The sequence below is a fragment of the Halichoerus grypus genome, chromosome 7 (genome assembly GCF_964656455.1).
Source record: "Halichoerus grypus chromosome 7, mHalGry1.hap1.1, whole genome shotgun sequence".
Classification (NCBI taxonomy): domain Eukaryota; kingdom Metazoa; phylum Chordata; class Mammalia; order Carnivora; family Phocidae; genus Halichoerus; species Halichoerus grypus.
In genome coordinates this window covers 9,295,146-9,309,559 of record NC_135718.1, presented here as the reverse complement: position 1 = coordinate 9,309,559, position 14,414 = coordinate 9,295,146, and the positions used below count along the sequence as shown (strand labels likewise).

At 53.3% G+C, this 14,414-nt stretch overlaps 1 protein-coding gene across 3 annotated transcripts in view; it reads left to right on the top strand.

Moving 5' to 3' along the window:
• The window catches only part of DMBT1 (deleted in malignant brain tumors 1), a 76,384-nt gene that overhangs the window by 44,361 nt on the left and 17,609 nt on the right, over positions 1 to 14,414 (top strand). For all 3 annotated transcript variants that reach the window (XM_078077023.1, XM_078077025.1, XM_078077024.1), the window contains 4 exons: positions 11,523 to 11,552; positions 12,413 to 12,454; positions 13,275 to 13,598; positions 14,037 to 14,063. In XM_078077023.1, coding sequence (XP_077933149.1) covers positions 11,523 to 11,552; positions 12,413 to 12,454; positions 13,275 to 13,598; positions 14,037 to 14,063 — 423 coding nt within the window. The remainder of the gene's footprint in view (positions 1 to 11,522; positions 11,553 to 12,412; positions 12,455 to 13,274; positions 13,599 to 14,036; positions 14,064 to 14,414) is intronic.

The window sequence follows — 14,414 nt, the reverse complement described above, 5'->3', positions numbered from 1 at the left end:
ATTGAAGAGCCGCCAGGGCAGGCTTGTTCCTGTCCCTTACTCAGTGCTTGCAAAGGCCTCCGATTCCGTGGAGTCATATCCGCATCCACGGAGGCCTGGACAGCATTTCCTGGGGATGGGAGTGCAATAGCTGATGGAGGTGCTCTAGGTAGTGGGATACCAGTTGGCTCCACGTTGACCCTCAATGCCCCTGACTCTTTATCCGAGGCTTCATATATGGCAAACCCCTCAGATCTACATGAGTCAAGATAGACAGGTGGCAAAGGTTTTCTAAGGGACAAAAGAACTTGCCAGGCTTAGAGATGTAGAGGGACCCGGCTGACCTCCACAAGGCCTTTGTCTTAGAAATGCTAGGGGACCAGGGGGCTTTGTACAGCACAGCCAGCTAGAAGGTGGCAGGATGCAGATGGACAACTCACACGATGCCTGCCAAAGACAGGTTTCAGAAAATGTTTTCCATGATGTCTAACTCTGTTTTTTGACCTTTGTTGCCATATCCAGACACCGCCTGGCTCACCAGCTCTGCAGCTTCAACAACTGAATTAGGTGAATATTTCAGTCCTCTCTCCTAGGTTCATTCTCAGTTCTAGATAAAGTTTGGGTTTGGAAGGGTTGGGAACCATCTCAGGGTGTGTCTTTCCTTATCCTTATCCGTGTGTGTGTGTGTGTGTGTGTGTGTGTGTGTGTGTACTGCTGGGAGATAGAGAGAGAAGCCTCTGAAGATCAGATCCTGGGTCTGATCTTAGAGGGTGGCCCCCCACCTGCATTGGGATCCAGGGCTTATGTTCAGGAAAGATCCTGCCCCCGGTGCTCAGAGTAAGCCTTGGAGACCTCTCAAGTGCACCTGGGCCCATGCTTGTCCTGGAGCTCCCAAGCCATGGGGTAGAGCCCTGAGAAGAGCAGGGCCATGTGCCGGTCCTGCACCTTGCATGCCGAGGTGCACCATGTCCAGGGATTTGGGCAGAACCTAGTCAGGACGCCACAGAAGCCAATAAGGTGCCCATTAAGGCACAGGTCTTGGCATGTAGCCGTAGCTTTAGAGCTCCATACTGGGTGTGCCCGGTGTGGATTAGGCTTGTCCAGCACGTCACCTCCATCCAGGTCTTGGGGTGCTTCTTTCCATTGGAGCGTCCTTAGCCTTGAGCCGATTGGGATGTCTCTGTTCCTTTCCCTGTGGTGAAGATTAACCTCTGGGCATGCTGAAAGGCCCCTGCCCCGCGGACTTAGGCCAGGAAGAAGCCCCTGGGTCTTCCCAACGTTTTAAGCTTATGAGCTTAAGATAGAGATGGAGGACGATTTCTGTTCTTTATCCCTCAGGGACTGAGTCAGGTTTGGCCCTGAGGCTGGTGAGCGGAGGGGACCGGTGTCAGGGCCGCGTGGAGGTCCTGTACCGAGGCTCCTGGGGCACCGTGTGTGATGACGACTGGGACACCAATGACGCCAACGTGGTCTGCAGGCAGCTGGGCTGTGGCTGGGCCACTTCGGCCCCTGGAAGTGCCCGTTTTGGTCAAGGCTCAGGGCCAATTGTGCTGGACGACGTGCGCTGCTCCGGGCATGAGTCCTACCTATGGAGCTGCCCTCACAGAGGCTGGAACTCGCACAACTGTGGCCACTCAGAGGATGCGGGTGTCATCTGCTCAGGTGAACCTCAAAAATACCCGGGTCCCCCTTTCATGGTGGTTGTTACTGAGAGCAAATGCTCTCATTCCTGCTCCAAAGTCCCCACCTGAGCTTCTCCCGGATATGCTGTGCCTCCCAAACTTCTCTGGGCGCAGCTGGCTCCCAAAGGGCTACAGTGAGTGAAGAGCACTGGCAGGTCCCCTCCCTCCTGGACCGATATTGCTTTGGAGCATCAATAGCACAGGGATGGGGAGCGGACCATCCGCCATTCAGTGGGTAGTCACAAGGAACCCCCTTTTGCTCAGCAGGATCATCTGCTGAGTCCACACCCCTCTTCCCAGCTCTTCCTTCTCAAAGCACACTTATTGGCAATGTGGTTGGAAAATGAACCACCTTCGCTCCTTCATGGTTGCATTCTTCTGGGTCCTCCTTGCAGCCGACTCAGGGAACAGGATTGCAGCCTACATTGTGAATTTGGGAGGGCAGTGAAGAACAGCTGGGAAGAGGGATACTGTGTAGGGAATGGCAGGTTGGTGGTACAGTGAAAGCTAAAGAGCCAGATGTAAATGTGGATCCTGAGCCTTGCCCACTGCAGAAAGGCTGAGAAACTTTGGAAAGCCTGGGATCGTTGCACCTGGGCTGGTGGAATTGCGGTCTTTCTAGATTAACTGCCCAGATTCATTCTTGCTGTTGCTATGCAGAGGGAACACAAGGGCTTTGGTGGCCTGTCCTGGGCCTGGCAGGGACATTCCACCTCCTGGAATGTCAGCCCTCAGGCCCAGCAAGGCAGACAATGGCAGCAGGACAAAGAGTGGGAGTCCCAGAGGACTGAGAGTTTCAGAGTGGGCCCTGGCTCTGTCCACTCAAGGGCATGTGGAAGCATGATCTCAGGAGGTATAGGCTGAGTTTCTTGAACCTTTGGTCCAGTTGGGGCACCTGTGTGCTGTGTGTCTGACTCGTGTTTCTTTCTCACAGCTGCTCCGTCTCAGTCCACGACCCAGCCAGGTGAGTCCCCTGCCACCGTACTCAGGCTTGTCTCTCTGCCCACCCATCCCTCTTCCCCCTACGTTGGTCAAACCACTGCTCTCTGTCGAACCTGGGAGCACCTTAATTTTCCCCACTGTCACTGAGATCCTGGCAGGTGGTTCTTAACTAGACATGGGATTCACAAGGGTCTCATCTTGTCATCAGTCCATGAGGTTTCATCCAGTATGTGGACACTGTGCCAAGAGATGGCTGCCTGAAGTTTCAGAGAACTGGCCGCTTGTGCCATGATTCTCGGCTGTAATACAATCGGGCTGACAAGTTCAGTGGTAGAATGAATGCTGATGACCACCGACTTCCTTCCTATTGAAGAGCCGCCAGGGCAGGCTTGTTCCTGTCCCTTACTCAGTGCTTGCAAAGGCCTCCGATTCCGTGGAGTCATATCCGCATCCACGGAGGCCTGGACAGCATTTCCTGGGGATGGGAGTGCAATAGCTGATGGAGGTGCTCTAGGTAGTGGGATACCAGTTGGCTCCACGTTGACCCTCAATGCCCCTGACTCTTTATCCGAGGCTTCATATATGGCAAACCCCTCAGATCTACATGAGTCAAGATAGACAGGTGGCAAAGGTTTTCTAAGGGACAAAAGAACTTGCCAGGCTTAGAGATGTAGAGGGACCCGGCTGACCTCCACAAGGCCTTTGTCTTAGAAATGCTAGGGGACCAGGGGGCTTTGTACAGCACAGCCAGCTAGAAGGTGGCAGGATGCAGATGGACAACTCACACGATGCCTGCCAAAGACAGGTTTCAGAAAATGTTTTCCATGATGTCTAACTCTGTTTTTTGACCTTTGTTGCCATATCCAGACACCGCCTGGCTCACCAGCTCTGCAGCTTCAACAACTGAATTAGGTGAATATTTCAGTCCTCTCTCCTAGGTTCATTCTCAGTTCTAGATAAAGTTTGGGTTTGGAAGGGTTGGGAACCATCTCAGGGTGTGTCTTTCCTTATCCTTATCCGTGTGTGTGTGTGTGTGTGTGTGTGTGTGTGTGTGTGTGTGTGTACTGCTGGGAGATAGAGAGAGAAGCCTCTGAAGATCAGATCCTGGGTCTGATCTTAGAGGGTGGCCCCCCACCTGCATTGGGATCCAGGGCTTATGTTCAGGAAAGATCCTGCCCCCGGTGCTCAGAGTAAGCCTTGGAGACCTCTCAAGTGCACCTGGGCCCATGCTTGTCCTGGAGCTCCCAAGCCATGGGGTAGAGCCCTGAGAAGAGGAGGGCCATGTGCCGGTCCTGCACCTTGCATGCCGAGGTGCACCATGTCCAGGGATTTGGGCAGAACCTAGTCAGGACGCCACAGAAGCCAATAAGGTGCCCATTAAGGCACAGGTCTTGGCATGTAGCCGTAGCTTTAGAGCTCCATACTGGGTGTGCCCGGTGTGGATTAGGCTTGTCCAGCACGTCACCTCCATCCAGGTCTTGGGGTGCTTCTTTCCATTGGAGCGTCCTTAGCCTTGAGCCGATTGGGATGTCTCTGTTCCTTTCCCTGTGGTGAAGATTAACCTCTGGGCATGCTGAAAGGCCCCTGCCCCGCGGACTTAGGCCAGGAAGAAGCCCCTGGGTCTTCCCAACGTTTTAAGCTTATGAGCTTAAGATAGAGATGGAGGACGATTTCTGTTCTTTATCCCTCAGGGACTGAGTCAGGTTTGGCCCTGAGGCTGGTGAGCGGAGGGGACCGGTGTCAGGGCCGCGTGGAGGTCCTGTACCGAGGCTCCTGGGGCACCGTGTGTGACGACGACTGGGACACCAATGACGCCAACGTGGTCTGCAGGCAGCTGGGCTGTGGCTGGGCCACTTCGGCCCCTGGAAGTGCCCGTTTTGGTCAAGGCTCAGGGCCAATTGTGCTGGACGACGTGCGCTGCTCTGGGCATGAGTCCTACCTATGGAGCTGCCCTCACAGAGGCTGGAACTCACACAACTGTGGCCACTCAGAGGATGCGGGTGTCATCTGCTCAGGTGAACCTCAAAAATACCCGGGTCCCCCTTTCATGGTGGTTGTTACTGAGAGCAAATGCTCTCATTCCTGCTCCAAAGTCCCCACCTGAGCTTCTCCCGGATATGCTGTGCCTCCCAAACTTCTCTGGGCGCAGCTGGCTCCCAAAGGGCTACAGTGAGTGAAGAGCACTGGCAGGTCCCCTCCCTCCTGGACCGATATTGCTTTGGAGCATCAATAGCACAGGGATGGGGAGCGGACCGTCCGCCATTCAGTGGGTAGTCACAAGGAACCCCCTTTTGCTCAGCAGGATCATCTGCTGAGTCCACACCCCTCTTCCCAGCTCTTCCTTCTCAAAGCACACTTATTGGCAATGTGGTTGGAAAATGAACCACCTTCGCTCCTTCATGGTTGCATTCTTCTGGGTCCTCCTTGCAGCCGACTCAGGGAACAGGATTGCAGCCTACATTGTGAATTTGGGAGGGCAGTGAAGAACAGCTGGGAAGAGGGATACTGTGTAGGGAATGGCAGGTTGGTGGTACAGTGAAAGCTAAAGAGCCAGATGTAAATGTGGATCCTGAGCCTTGCCCACTGCAGAAAGGCTGAGAAACTTTGGAAAGCCTGGGATCGTTGCACCTGGGCTGGTGGAATTGCGGTCTTTCTAGATTAACTGCCCAGATTCATTCTTGCTGTTGCTATGCAGAGGGAACACAAGGGCTTTGGTGGCCTGTCCTGGGCCTGGCAGGGACATTCCACCTCCTGGAATGTCAGCCCTCAGGCCCAGCAAGGCAGACAATGGCAGCAGGACAAAGAGTGGGAGTCCCAGAGGACTGAGAGTTTCAGAGTGGGCCCTGGCTCTGTCCACTCAAGGGCATGTGGAAGCATGATCTCAGGAGGTATAGGCTGAGTTTCTTGAACCTTTGGTCCAGTTGGGGCACCTGTGTGCTGTGTGTCTGACTCGTGTTTCTTTCTCACAGCTGCTCCGTCTCAGTCCACGACCCAGCCAGGTGAGTCCCCTGCCACCGTACTCAGGCTTGTCTCTCTGCCCACCCATCCCTCTTCCCCCTACGTTGGTCAAACCACTGCTCTCTGTCGAACCTGGGAGCACCTTAATTTTCCCCACTGTCACTGAGATCCTGGCAGGTGGTTCTTAACTAGACATGGGATTCACAAGGGTCTCATCTTGTCATCAGTCCATGAGGTTTCATCCAGTATGTGGACACTGTGCCAAGAGATGGCTGCCTGAAGTTTCAGAGAACTGGCCGCTTGTGCCATGATTCTCGGCTGTAATACAATCGGGCTGACAAGTTCAGTCGTAGAATGAATGCTGATGACCACCGACTTCCTTCCTATTGAAGAGCCGCCAGGGCAGGCTTGTTCCTGTCCCTTACTCAGTGCTTGCAAAGGCCTCCGATTCCGTGGAGTCATATCCGCATCCACGGAGGCCTGGACAGCATTTCCTGGGGATGGGAGTGCAATAGCTGATGGAGGTGCTCTAGGTAGTGGGATACCAGTTGGCTCCACGTTGACCCTCAATGCCCCTGACTCTTTATCCGAGGCTTCATATATGGCAAACCCCTCAGATCTACATGAGTCAAGATAGACAGGTGGCAAAGGTTTTCTAAGGGACAAAAGAACTTGCCAGGCTTAGAGATGTAGAGGGACCCGGCTGACCTCCACAAGGCCTTTGTCTTAGAAATGCTAGGGGACCAGGGGGCTTTGTACAGCACAGCCAGCTAGAAGGTGGCAGGATGCAGATGGACAACTCACACGATGCCTGCCAAAGACAGGTTTCAGAAAATGTTTTCCATGATGTCTAACTCTGTTTTTTGACCTTTGTTGCCATATCCAGACACCGCCTGGCTCACCAGCTCTGCAGCTTCAACAACTGAATTAGGTGAATATTTCAGTCCTCTCTCCTAGGTTCATTCTCAGTTCTAGATAAAGTTTGGGTTTGGAAGGGTTGGGAACCATCTCAGGGTGTGTCTTTCCTTATCCTTATCCGTGTGTTTGTGTGTGTGTGTGTGTGTGTGTGTGTGTGTGTGTGTGTACTGCTGGGAGATAGAGAGAGAAGCCTCTGAAGATCAGATCCTGGGTCTGATCTTAGAGGGTGGCCCCCCACCTGCATTGGGATCCAGGGCTTATGTTCAGGAAAGATCCTGCCCCCGGTGCTCAGAGTAAGCCTTGGAGACCTCTCAAGTGCACCTGGGCCCATGCTTGTCCTGGAGCTCCCAAGCCATGGGGTAGAGCCCTGAGAAGAGGAGGGCCATGTGCCGGTCCTGCACCTTGCATGCCGAGGTGCACCATGTCCAGGGATTTGGGCAGAACCTAGTCAGGACGCCACAGAAGCCAATAAGGTGCCCATTAAGGCACAGGTCTTGGCATGTAGCCGTAGCTTTAGAGCTCCATACTGGGTGTGCCCGGTGTGGATTAGGCTTGTCCAGCACGTCACCTCCATCCAGGTCTTGGGGTGCTTCTTTCCATTGGAGCGTCCTTAGCCTTGAGCCGATTGGGATGTCTCTGTTCCTTTCCCTGTGGTGAAGATTAACCTCTGGGCATGCTGAAAGGCCCCTGCCCCGCGGACTTAGGCCAGGAAGAAGCCCCTGGGTCTTCCCAACGTTTTAAGCTTATGAGCTTAAGATAGAGATGGAGGACGATTTCTGTTCTTTATCCCTCAGGGACTGAGTCAGGTTTGGCCCTGAGGCTGGTGAGCGGAGGGGACCGGTGTCAGGGCCGCGTGGAGGTCCTGTACCGAGGCTCCTGGGGCACCGTGTGTGATGACGACTGGGACACCAATGACGCCAACGTGGTCTGCAGGCAGCTGGGCTGTGGCTGGGCCACTTCGGCCCCTGGAAGTGCCCGTTTTGGTCAAGGCTCAGGGCCAATTGTGCTGGACGACGTGCGCTGCTCCGGGCATGAGTCCTACCTATGGAGCTGCCCTCACAGAGGCTGGAACTCGCACAACTGTGGCCACTCAGAGGATGCGGGTGTCATCTGCTCAGGTGAACCTCAAAAATACCCGGGTCCCCCTTTCATGGTGGTTGTTACTGAGAGCAAATGCTCTCATTCCTGCTCCAAAGTCCCCACCTGAGCTTCTCCCGGATATGCTGTGCCTCCCAAACTTCTCTGGGCGCAGCTGGCTCCCAAAGGGCTACAGTGAGTGAAGAGCACTGGCAGGTCCCCTCCCTCCTGGACCGATATTGCTTTGGAGCATCAATAGCACAGGGATGGGGAGCGGACCGTCCGCCATTCAGTGGGTAGTCACAAGGAACCCCCTTTTGCTCAGCAGGATCATCTGCTGAGTCCACACCCCTCTTCCCAGCTCTTCCTTCTCAAAGCACACTTATTGGCAATGTGGTTGGAAAATGAACCACCTTCGCTCCTTCATGGTTGCATTCTTCTGGGTCCTCCTTGCAGCCGACTCAGGGAACAGGATTGCAGCCTACATTGTGAATTTGGGAGGGCAGTGAAGAACAGCTGGGAAGAGGGATACTGTGTAGGGAATGGCAGGTTGGTGGTACAGTGAAAGCTAAAGAGCCAGATGTAAATGTGGATCCTGAGCCTTGCCCACTGCAGAAAGGCTGAGAAACTTTGGAAAGCCTGGGATCGTTGCACCTGGGCTGGTGGAATTGCGGTCTTTCTAGATTAACTGCCCAGATTCATTCTTGCTGTTGCTATGCAGAGGGAACACAAGGGCTTTGGTGGCCTGTCCTGGGCCTGGCAGGGACATTCCACCTCCTGGAATGTCAGCCCTCAGGCCCAGCAAGGCAGACAATGGCAGCAGGACAAAGAGTGGGAGTCCCAGAGGACTGAGAGTTTCAGAGTGGGCCCTGGCTCTGTCCACTCAAGGGCATGTGGAAGCATGATCTCAGGAGGTATAGGCTGAGTTTCTTGAACCTTTGGTCCAGTTGGGGCACCTGTGTGCTGTGTGTCTGACTCGTGTTTCTTTCTCACAGCTGCTCCGTCTCAGTCCACGACCCAGCCAGGTGAGTCCCCTGCCACCGTACTCAGGCTTGTCTCTCTGCCCACCCATCCCTCTTCCCCCTACGTTGGTCAAACCACTGCTCTCTGTCGAACCTGGGAGCACCTTAATTTTCCCCACTGTCACTGAGATCCTGGCAGGTGGTTCTTAACTAGACATGGGATTCACAAGGGTCTCATCTTGTCATCAGTCCATGAGGTTTCATCCAGTATGTGGACACTGTGCCAAGAGATGGCTGCCTGAAGTTTCAGAGAACTGGCCGCTTGTGCCATGATTCTCGGCTGTAATACAATCGGGCTGACAAGTTCAGTCGTAGAATGAATGCTGATGACCACCGACTTCCTTCCTATTGAAGAGCCGCCAGGGCAGGCTTGTTCCTGTCCCTTACTCAGTGCTTGCAAAGGCTCCGATTCCGTGGAGTCATATCCGCATCCACGGAGGCCTGGACAGCATTTCCTGGGGACGGGAGTGCAATAGCTGATGGAGGTGCTCTAGGTAGTGGGATACCAGTTGGCTCCACGTTGACCCTCAATGCCCCTGACTCTTTATCCGAGGCTTCATATATGGCAAACCCCTCAGATCTACATGAGTCAAGATAGACAGGTGGCAAAGGTTTTCTAAGGGACAAAAGAACTTGCCAGGCTTAGAGATGTAGAGGGACCCGGCTGACCTCCACAAGGCCTTTGTCTTAGAAATGCTAGGGGACCAGGGGGCTTTGTACAGCACAGCCAGCTAGAAGGTGGCAGGATGCAGATGGACAACTCACACGATGCCTGCCAAAGACAGGTTTCAGAAAATGTTTTCCATGATGTCTAACTCTGTTTTTTGACCTTTGTTGCCATATCCAGACACCGCCTGGCTCACCAGCTCTGCAGCTTCAACAACTGAATTAGGTGAATATTTCAGTCCTCTCTCCTAGGTTCATTCTCAGTTCTAGATAAAGTTTGGGTTTGGAAGGGTTGGGAACCATCTCAGGGTGTGTCTTTCCTTATCCTTATCCGTGTGTGTGTGTGTGTGTGTGTGTGTGTGTGTGTGTGTGTGTACTGCTGGGAGATAGAGAGAGAAGCCTCTGAAGATCAGATCCTGGGTCTGATCTTAGAGGGTGGCCCCCCACCTGCATTGGGATCCAGGGCTTATGTTCAGGAAAGATCCTGCCCCCGGTGCTCAGAGTAAGCCTTGGAGACCTCTCAAGTGCACCTGGGCCCATGCTTGTCCTGGAGCTCCCAAGCCATGGGGTAGAGCCCTGAGAAGAGGAGGGCCATGTGCCGGTCCTGCACCTTGCATGCCGAGGTGCACCATGTCCAGGGATTTGGGCAGAACCTAGTCAGGACGCCACAGAAGCCAATAAGGTGCCCATTAAGGCACAGGTCTTGGCATGTAGCCGTAGCTTTAGAGCTCCATACTGGGTGTGCCCGGTGTGGATTAGGCTTGTCCAGCACGTCACCTCCATCCAGGTCTTGGGGTGCTTCTTTCCATTGGAGCGTCCTTAGCCTTGAGCCGATTGGGATGTCTCTGTTCCTTTCCCTGTGGTGAAGATTAACCTCTGGGCATGCTGAAAGGCCCCTGCCCCGCGGACTTAGGCCAGGAAGAAGCCCCTGGGTCTTCCCAACGTTTTAAGCTTATGAGCTTAAGATAGAGATGGAGGACGATTTCTGTTCTTTATCCCTCAGGGACTGAGTCAGGTTTGGCCCTGAGGCTGGTGAGCGGAGGGGACCGGTGTCAGGGCCGCGTGGAGGTCCTGTACCGAGGCTCCTGGGGCACCGTGTGTGACGACGACTGGGACACCAATGACGCCAACGTGGTCTGCAGGCAGCTGGGCTGTGGCTGGGCCACTTCGGCCCCTGGAAGTGCCCGTTTTGGTCAAGGCTCAGGGCCAATTGTGCTGGACGACGTGCGCTGCTCCGGGCATGAGTCCTACCTGTGGAGCTGCCCTCACAGAGGCTGGAACTCGCACAACTGTGGCCACTCAGAGGATGCGGGTGTCATCTGCTCAGGTGAACCTCAAAAATACCCGGGTCCCCCTTTCATGGTGGTTGTTACTGAGAGCAAATGCTCTCATTCCTGCTCCAAAGTCCCCACCTGAGCTTCTCCTGGATATGCTGTGCCTCCCAAACTTCTCTGGGCGCAGCTGGCTCCCAAAGGGCTACAGTGAGTGAAGAGCACTGGCAGGTCCCCTCCCTCCTGGACCTATAGTGCTTTGGAGCATCAATAGCACAGGGATGGGGAGCGGACCGTCCGCCATTCAGTGGGTACTCACAAGGAACCCCCTTTTGCTCAGCAGGATCATCTGCTGAGTCCACACCCCTCTTCCCAGCTCTTCCTTCTCAAAGCACACTTATTGGCAATGTGGTTGGAAAATGAACCACCTTCGCTCCTTCATGGTTGCATTCTTCTGGGTCCTCCTTGCAGCCGACTCAGGGAACAGGATTGCAGCCTACATTGTGAATTTGGGAGGGCAGTGAAGAACAGCTGGGAAGAGGGATACTGTGTAGGGAATGGCAGGTTGGTGGTACAGTGAAAGCTAAAGAGCCAGATGTAAATGTGGATCCTGAGCCTTGCCCACTGCAGAAAGGCTGAGAAACCGTGTAATGACTCAGAGCATTGCAATTGTGTTGTTGTAATTAGTGTTTTTCTATATCAACTCCCTACCCTCATTCTTTCTGACCCATGTGGAGTGAATTCAATGGCTTCCTTGGTTTGTCCCTCTCCTGGCGTTGGCATTCTGCCTCCTGAATCATCATCTCTCAAGTCCAGGAATGCAATCAATGGCAGTGGGACATATGTTTGGACTCTGAAAACATGGAGAGATGATGGTGGGCCTTGGCTTGTCTACCCAATAGCACATGGAAGCATGATCCTAGAAGGGATAGGCTGAGTTTCCTGAACCTGTGATCTGGTTGTGACCCCTGTGTTCTTAGTGTCTGACTTGTGTTTCTTTCTCACAGTTGCGCGGCCGCAGTCCACAATCCAGCCAGGTGAGTCCTCAGCCACCCTATTTGGAATGTCTCTTGGTTCCTGTGCCATCCTGCCTTGTTCCCACTAGTCTTGGTGAACCACTGCTCTTTGTATCAAACCTGTGCGCAGCTTTCTTCCAACCCCCCTTTCCCAGGGGTCTCTAGCAAGCTGTTCTTAGCTAGACTTGGGACTCAAAGGACTCAAAGAGTCCTATCTTTCCATCAGTCCATGAGTTTTCATCTAGTCTGTCAAAGTGTCCCAAAAGATAGCTGCATGTAGGTACCCAACAACTGACCAAGTGTGCCATGAATTTCAGCTGGAATGCAATCTGGGATCACAATTTGAATTGGAGAATGGACGGTGATGAGCACTGACCTCGTATTGAAGGGCAATCCGAATAGGCTGGATCACTTCTTTTGCTCATTGTTTAATACAGCCTCAGATTCATCAAGGTCCAAAGTGTGTATCCAAAGTGGCAGGGACAGAGCCCAAGGATCACAGTGTAATGATTTATGGTGTGTTCCAGGTGCCAGGATACTTAATTGGTTCCAGGTGGGCCTACTGTGCCCCTGACTCTTTCTGTCCAAACTTCAGAGTGTGGCAGACCCTTCAGACATGTATGTCTTGAGTAGGGATGTGGCAAAGTTTTCAAAGGGAGAATGGACCTGCCAGGCTCAGAGATGGCTGTGGAGGGTCCAGGTTGTCCTCCTGAATGGACTTTATCCCAAGGGAAGTTATTGAGCAAGCGCTTGGTTAGCACACACGGATGGAAGATGGCAAAAAGCAGTGTGCAGTTGCCACGATTCCTGCCAAAAACTCTTTTCAAAGACTGTTTTCCATGATGTGTAACTCTGTCTTTTCCCTCTGTTGCCTCTTCCAGGCACCTGGCCCACCTCATCCATACCTGTAGGAATAACAACAGGTAAATATTCCCATCCATCCTCCCTGGCTCATTTTCTCCTTCGGCGTAAAGTTTGGGATTGGAAGTGACAGGAGGAATCTCAGGGTGTTCCTTTACTTATCTTTGTCCCTTGTGTGTGTGTGAGAGAGAGAGTGTGTGAGTGTGTGTGTCTGTGTGTCTGTGTGTGTGTGTGTGTGTGTGTAGGATGGGAGGTGGTGAAGGAGTCGCTGAATATACAAGATCTGAGGTCTGATCTTACGGGGTGGCCACCTGACTCCACTGGGATCCTGAGCTGATGTTCAGTGAAGATCCTCCTCCAGGTGCTCAGTGTAAACCCTGGAGGCCTCTCAAGTGCTGCTGGGACCTTGGTTGTGCCTCCCAGGCCACAGGGTACAGCCCCGGGAAGACAGGGGCAATGTGCTGGTACTGCACCCTTCTTGCCGAGGTGCCATCATGTCCTGGGACTTTGCCAGAACTCAGCCAGGACCTCACAGGAGCCAATAAGCTGCCCAACAGGACAGTGGCCTTAGCCTGCCCTTGGTCTGCCCTTGGTAGCTATGGGGCTCCATCCTCAGTGTGCCCAGTGTGGTGTGGGTTTGTCTTCCCCCTCTCCTCCATGGGTCATCGGGTGCTTCCCTGCCTTGGAGCATCCTTAGGCCTGGGCTGAGGAGGATGTCTCTGCTCCTTTCCCTGTGATGAAGATTAACCTCTGGGCATGTTCAAAGGTGACCACCTGCCCAGGGGCCATTGGCCAGGAGGAAGCCCCTGAGTCTGGAACATGCCTTAAGCCTGTGACCTTAAGACAGACATGGACAGGAGGTCTTGTTCTTTGTCCTGCTAGGGAATGAAACAGGTTTGGCACTGAGGCTGGTGAGCGGAGGGGACCGGTGTCAGGGCCGCGTGGAGGTCCTGTACCGAGGCTCCTGGGGCACCGTGTGTGACGACAACTGGGACACCAATGACGCCAACGTGGTCTGCAGGCAGCTGGGCTGTGGCTGGGCCATGTCGGCCCCAGGAAATGCCCGGTTTGGTGAGGGCTCAGGGCCCATTGTTCTGGATGACGTGCGCTGCTCCGGGCATGAGTCGTACCTGTGGCGCTGCCCCCACAACGGCTGGAACTCGCACAACTGCAGGCACTCAGAGGATGCGGGTGTCATCTGCTCAGGTGAACCTCAAAATTTTGAGCCCCTATTTTTGTTTGTTATTTTCTCTGAAAAACTATTTCCTTTCACCGTTACCTCATCTTCCTGAGTTTTGCTGAAGGGCAGGCATTTTCCCTTATGGCTTGAGCGGAAAGTGCATCAGCAATCATATTGATGTACTTGAATTTTATGGGAGGACTGCAGTATCTTAATAAGCCCGTAGAGCAGTCATGTATTAATGGGCATATAGGTCGTGAGAACAAATTCCTGCAATAGTTTTTTTGTGTGGAATCCTGCCCCTGAGATTTACTTCTACACTTCAGGTCCTCAGGACCCCTTCCAGAAATTCTTTCTTAGTGATAGTGGGTGAAGCACTCAGCATTTCTGTTTCTTTGGATCCTGAGAGGCTTCTTTCTGCACATCCTTCACAGAGACTAATAATGTGTCCTCTTTTTTTGCAGCTGTACAAAGCACTCCTACTACCCCAGGTGAGTAGCTGCATCCCAGCCTAGCATCATTCCTCACTGGAATTCTACTCTCATGTTTCTAGAAAGTGAAAGAGAAGCCCAGGCTCTTCTTTTTGAGGACTCTGGTATTTGTTACTGTGACCAGCTGAGTCCCCAGGACTTTGGCTCCTACTTAGGTTGCCACTCTCTGCTGCCAGGGTTTGCTCAGAGAAGCCGTAGTGGAAGGATTTTTGTTCCCCTCTGGTCATTTCAGATGAAACTAAGTGTTCAAGTCAGAATTATGATCATTTGAGAAATACAACCAAATAAAACTCCTACCAGTGCTTGTCTGTTCAAGAAATCCTTCACGTTGAGAGAGCAATCCCCAAGGTT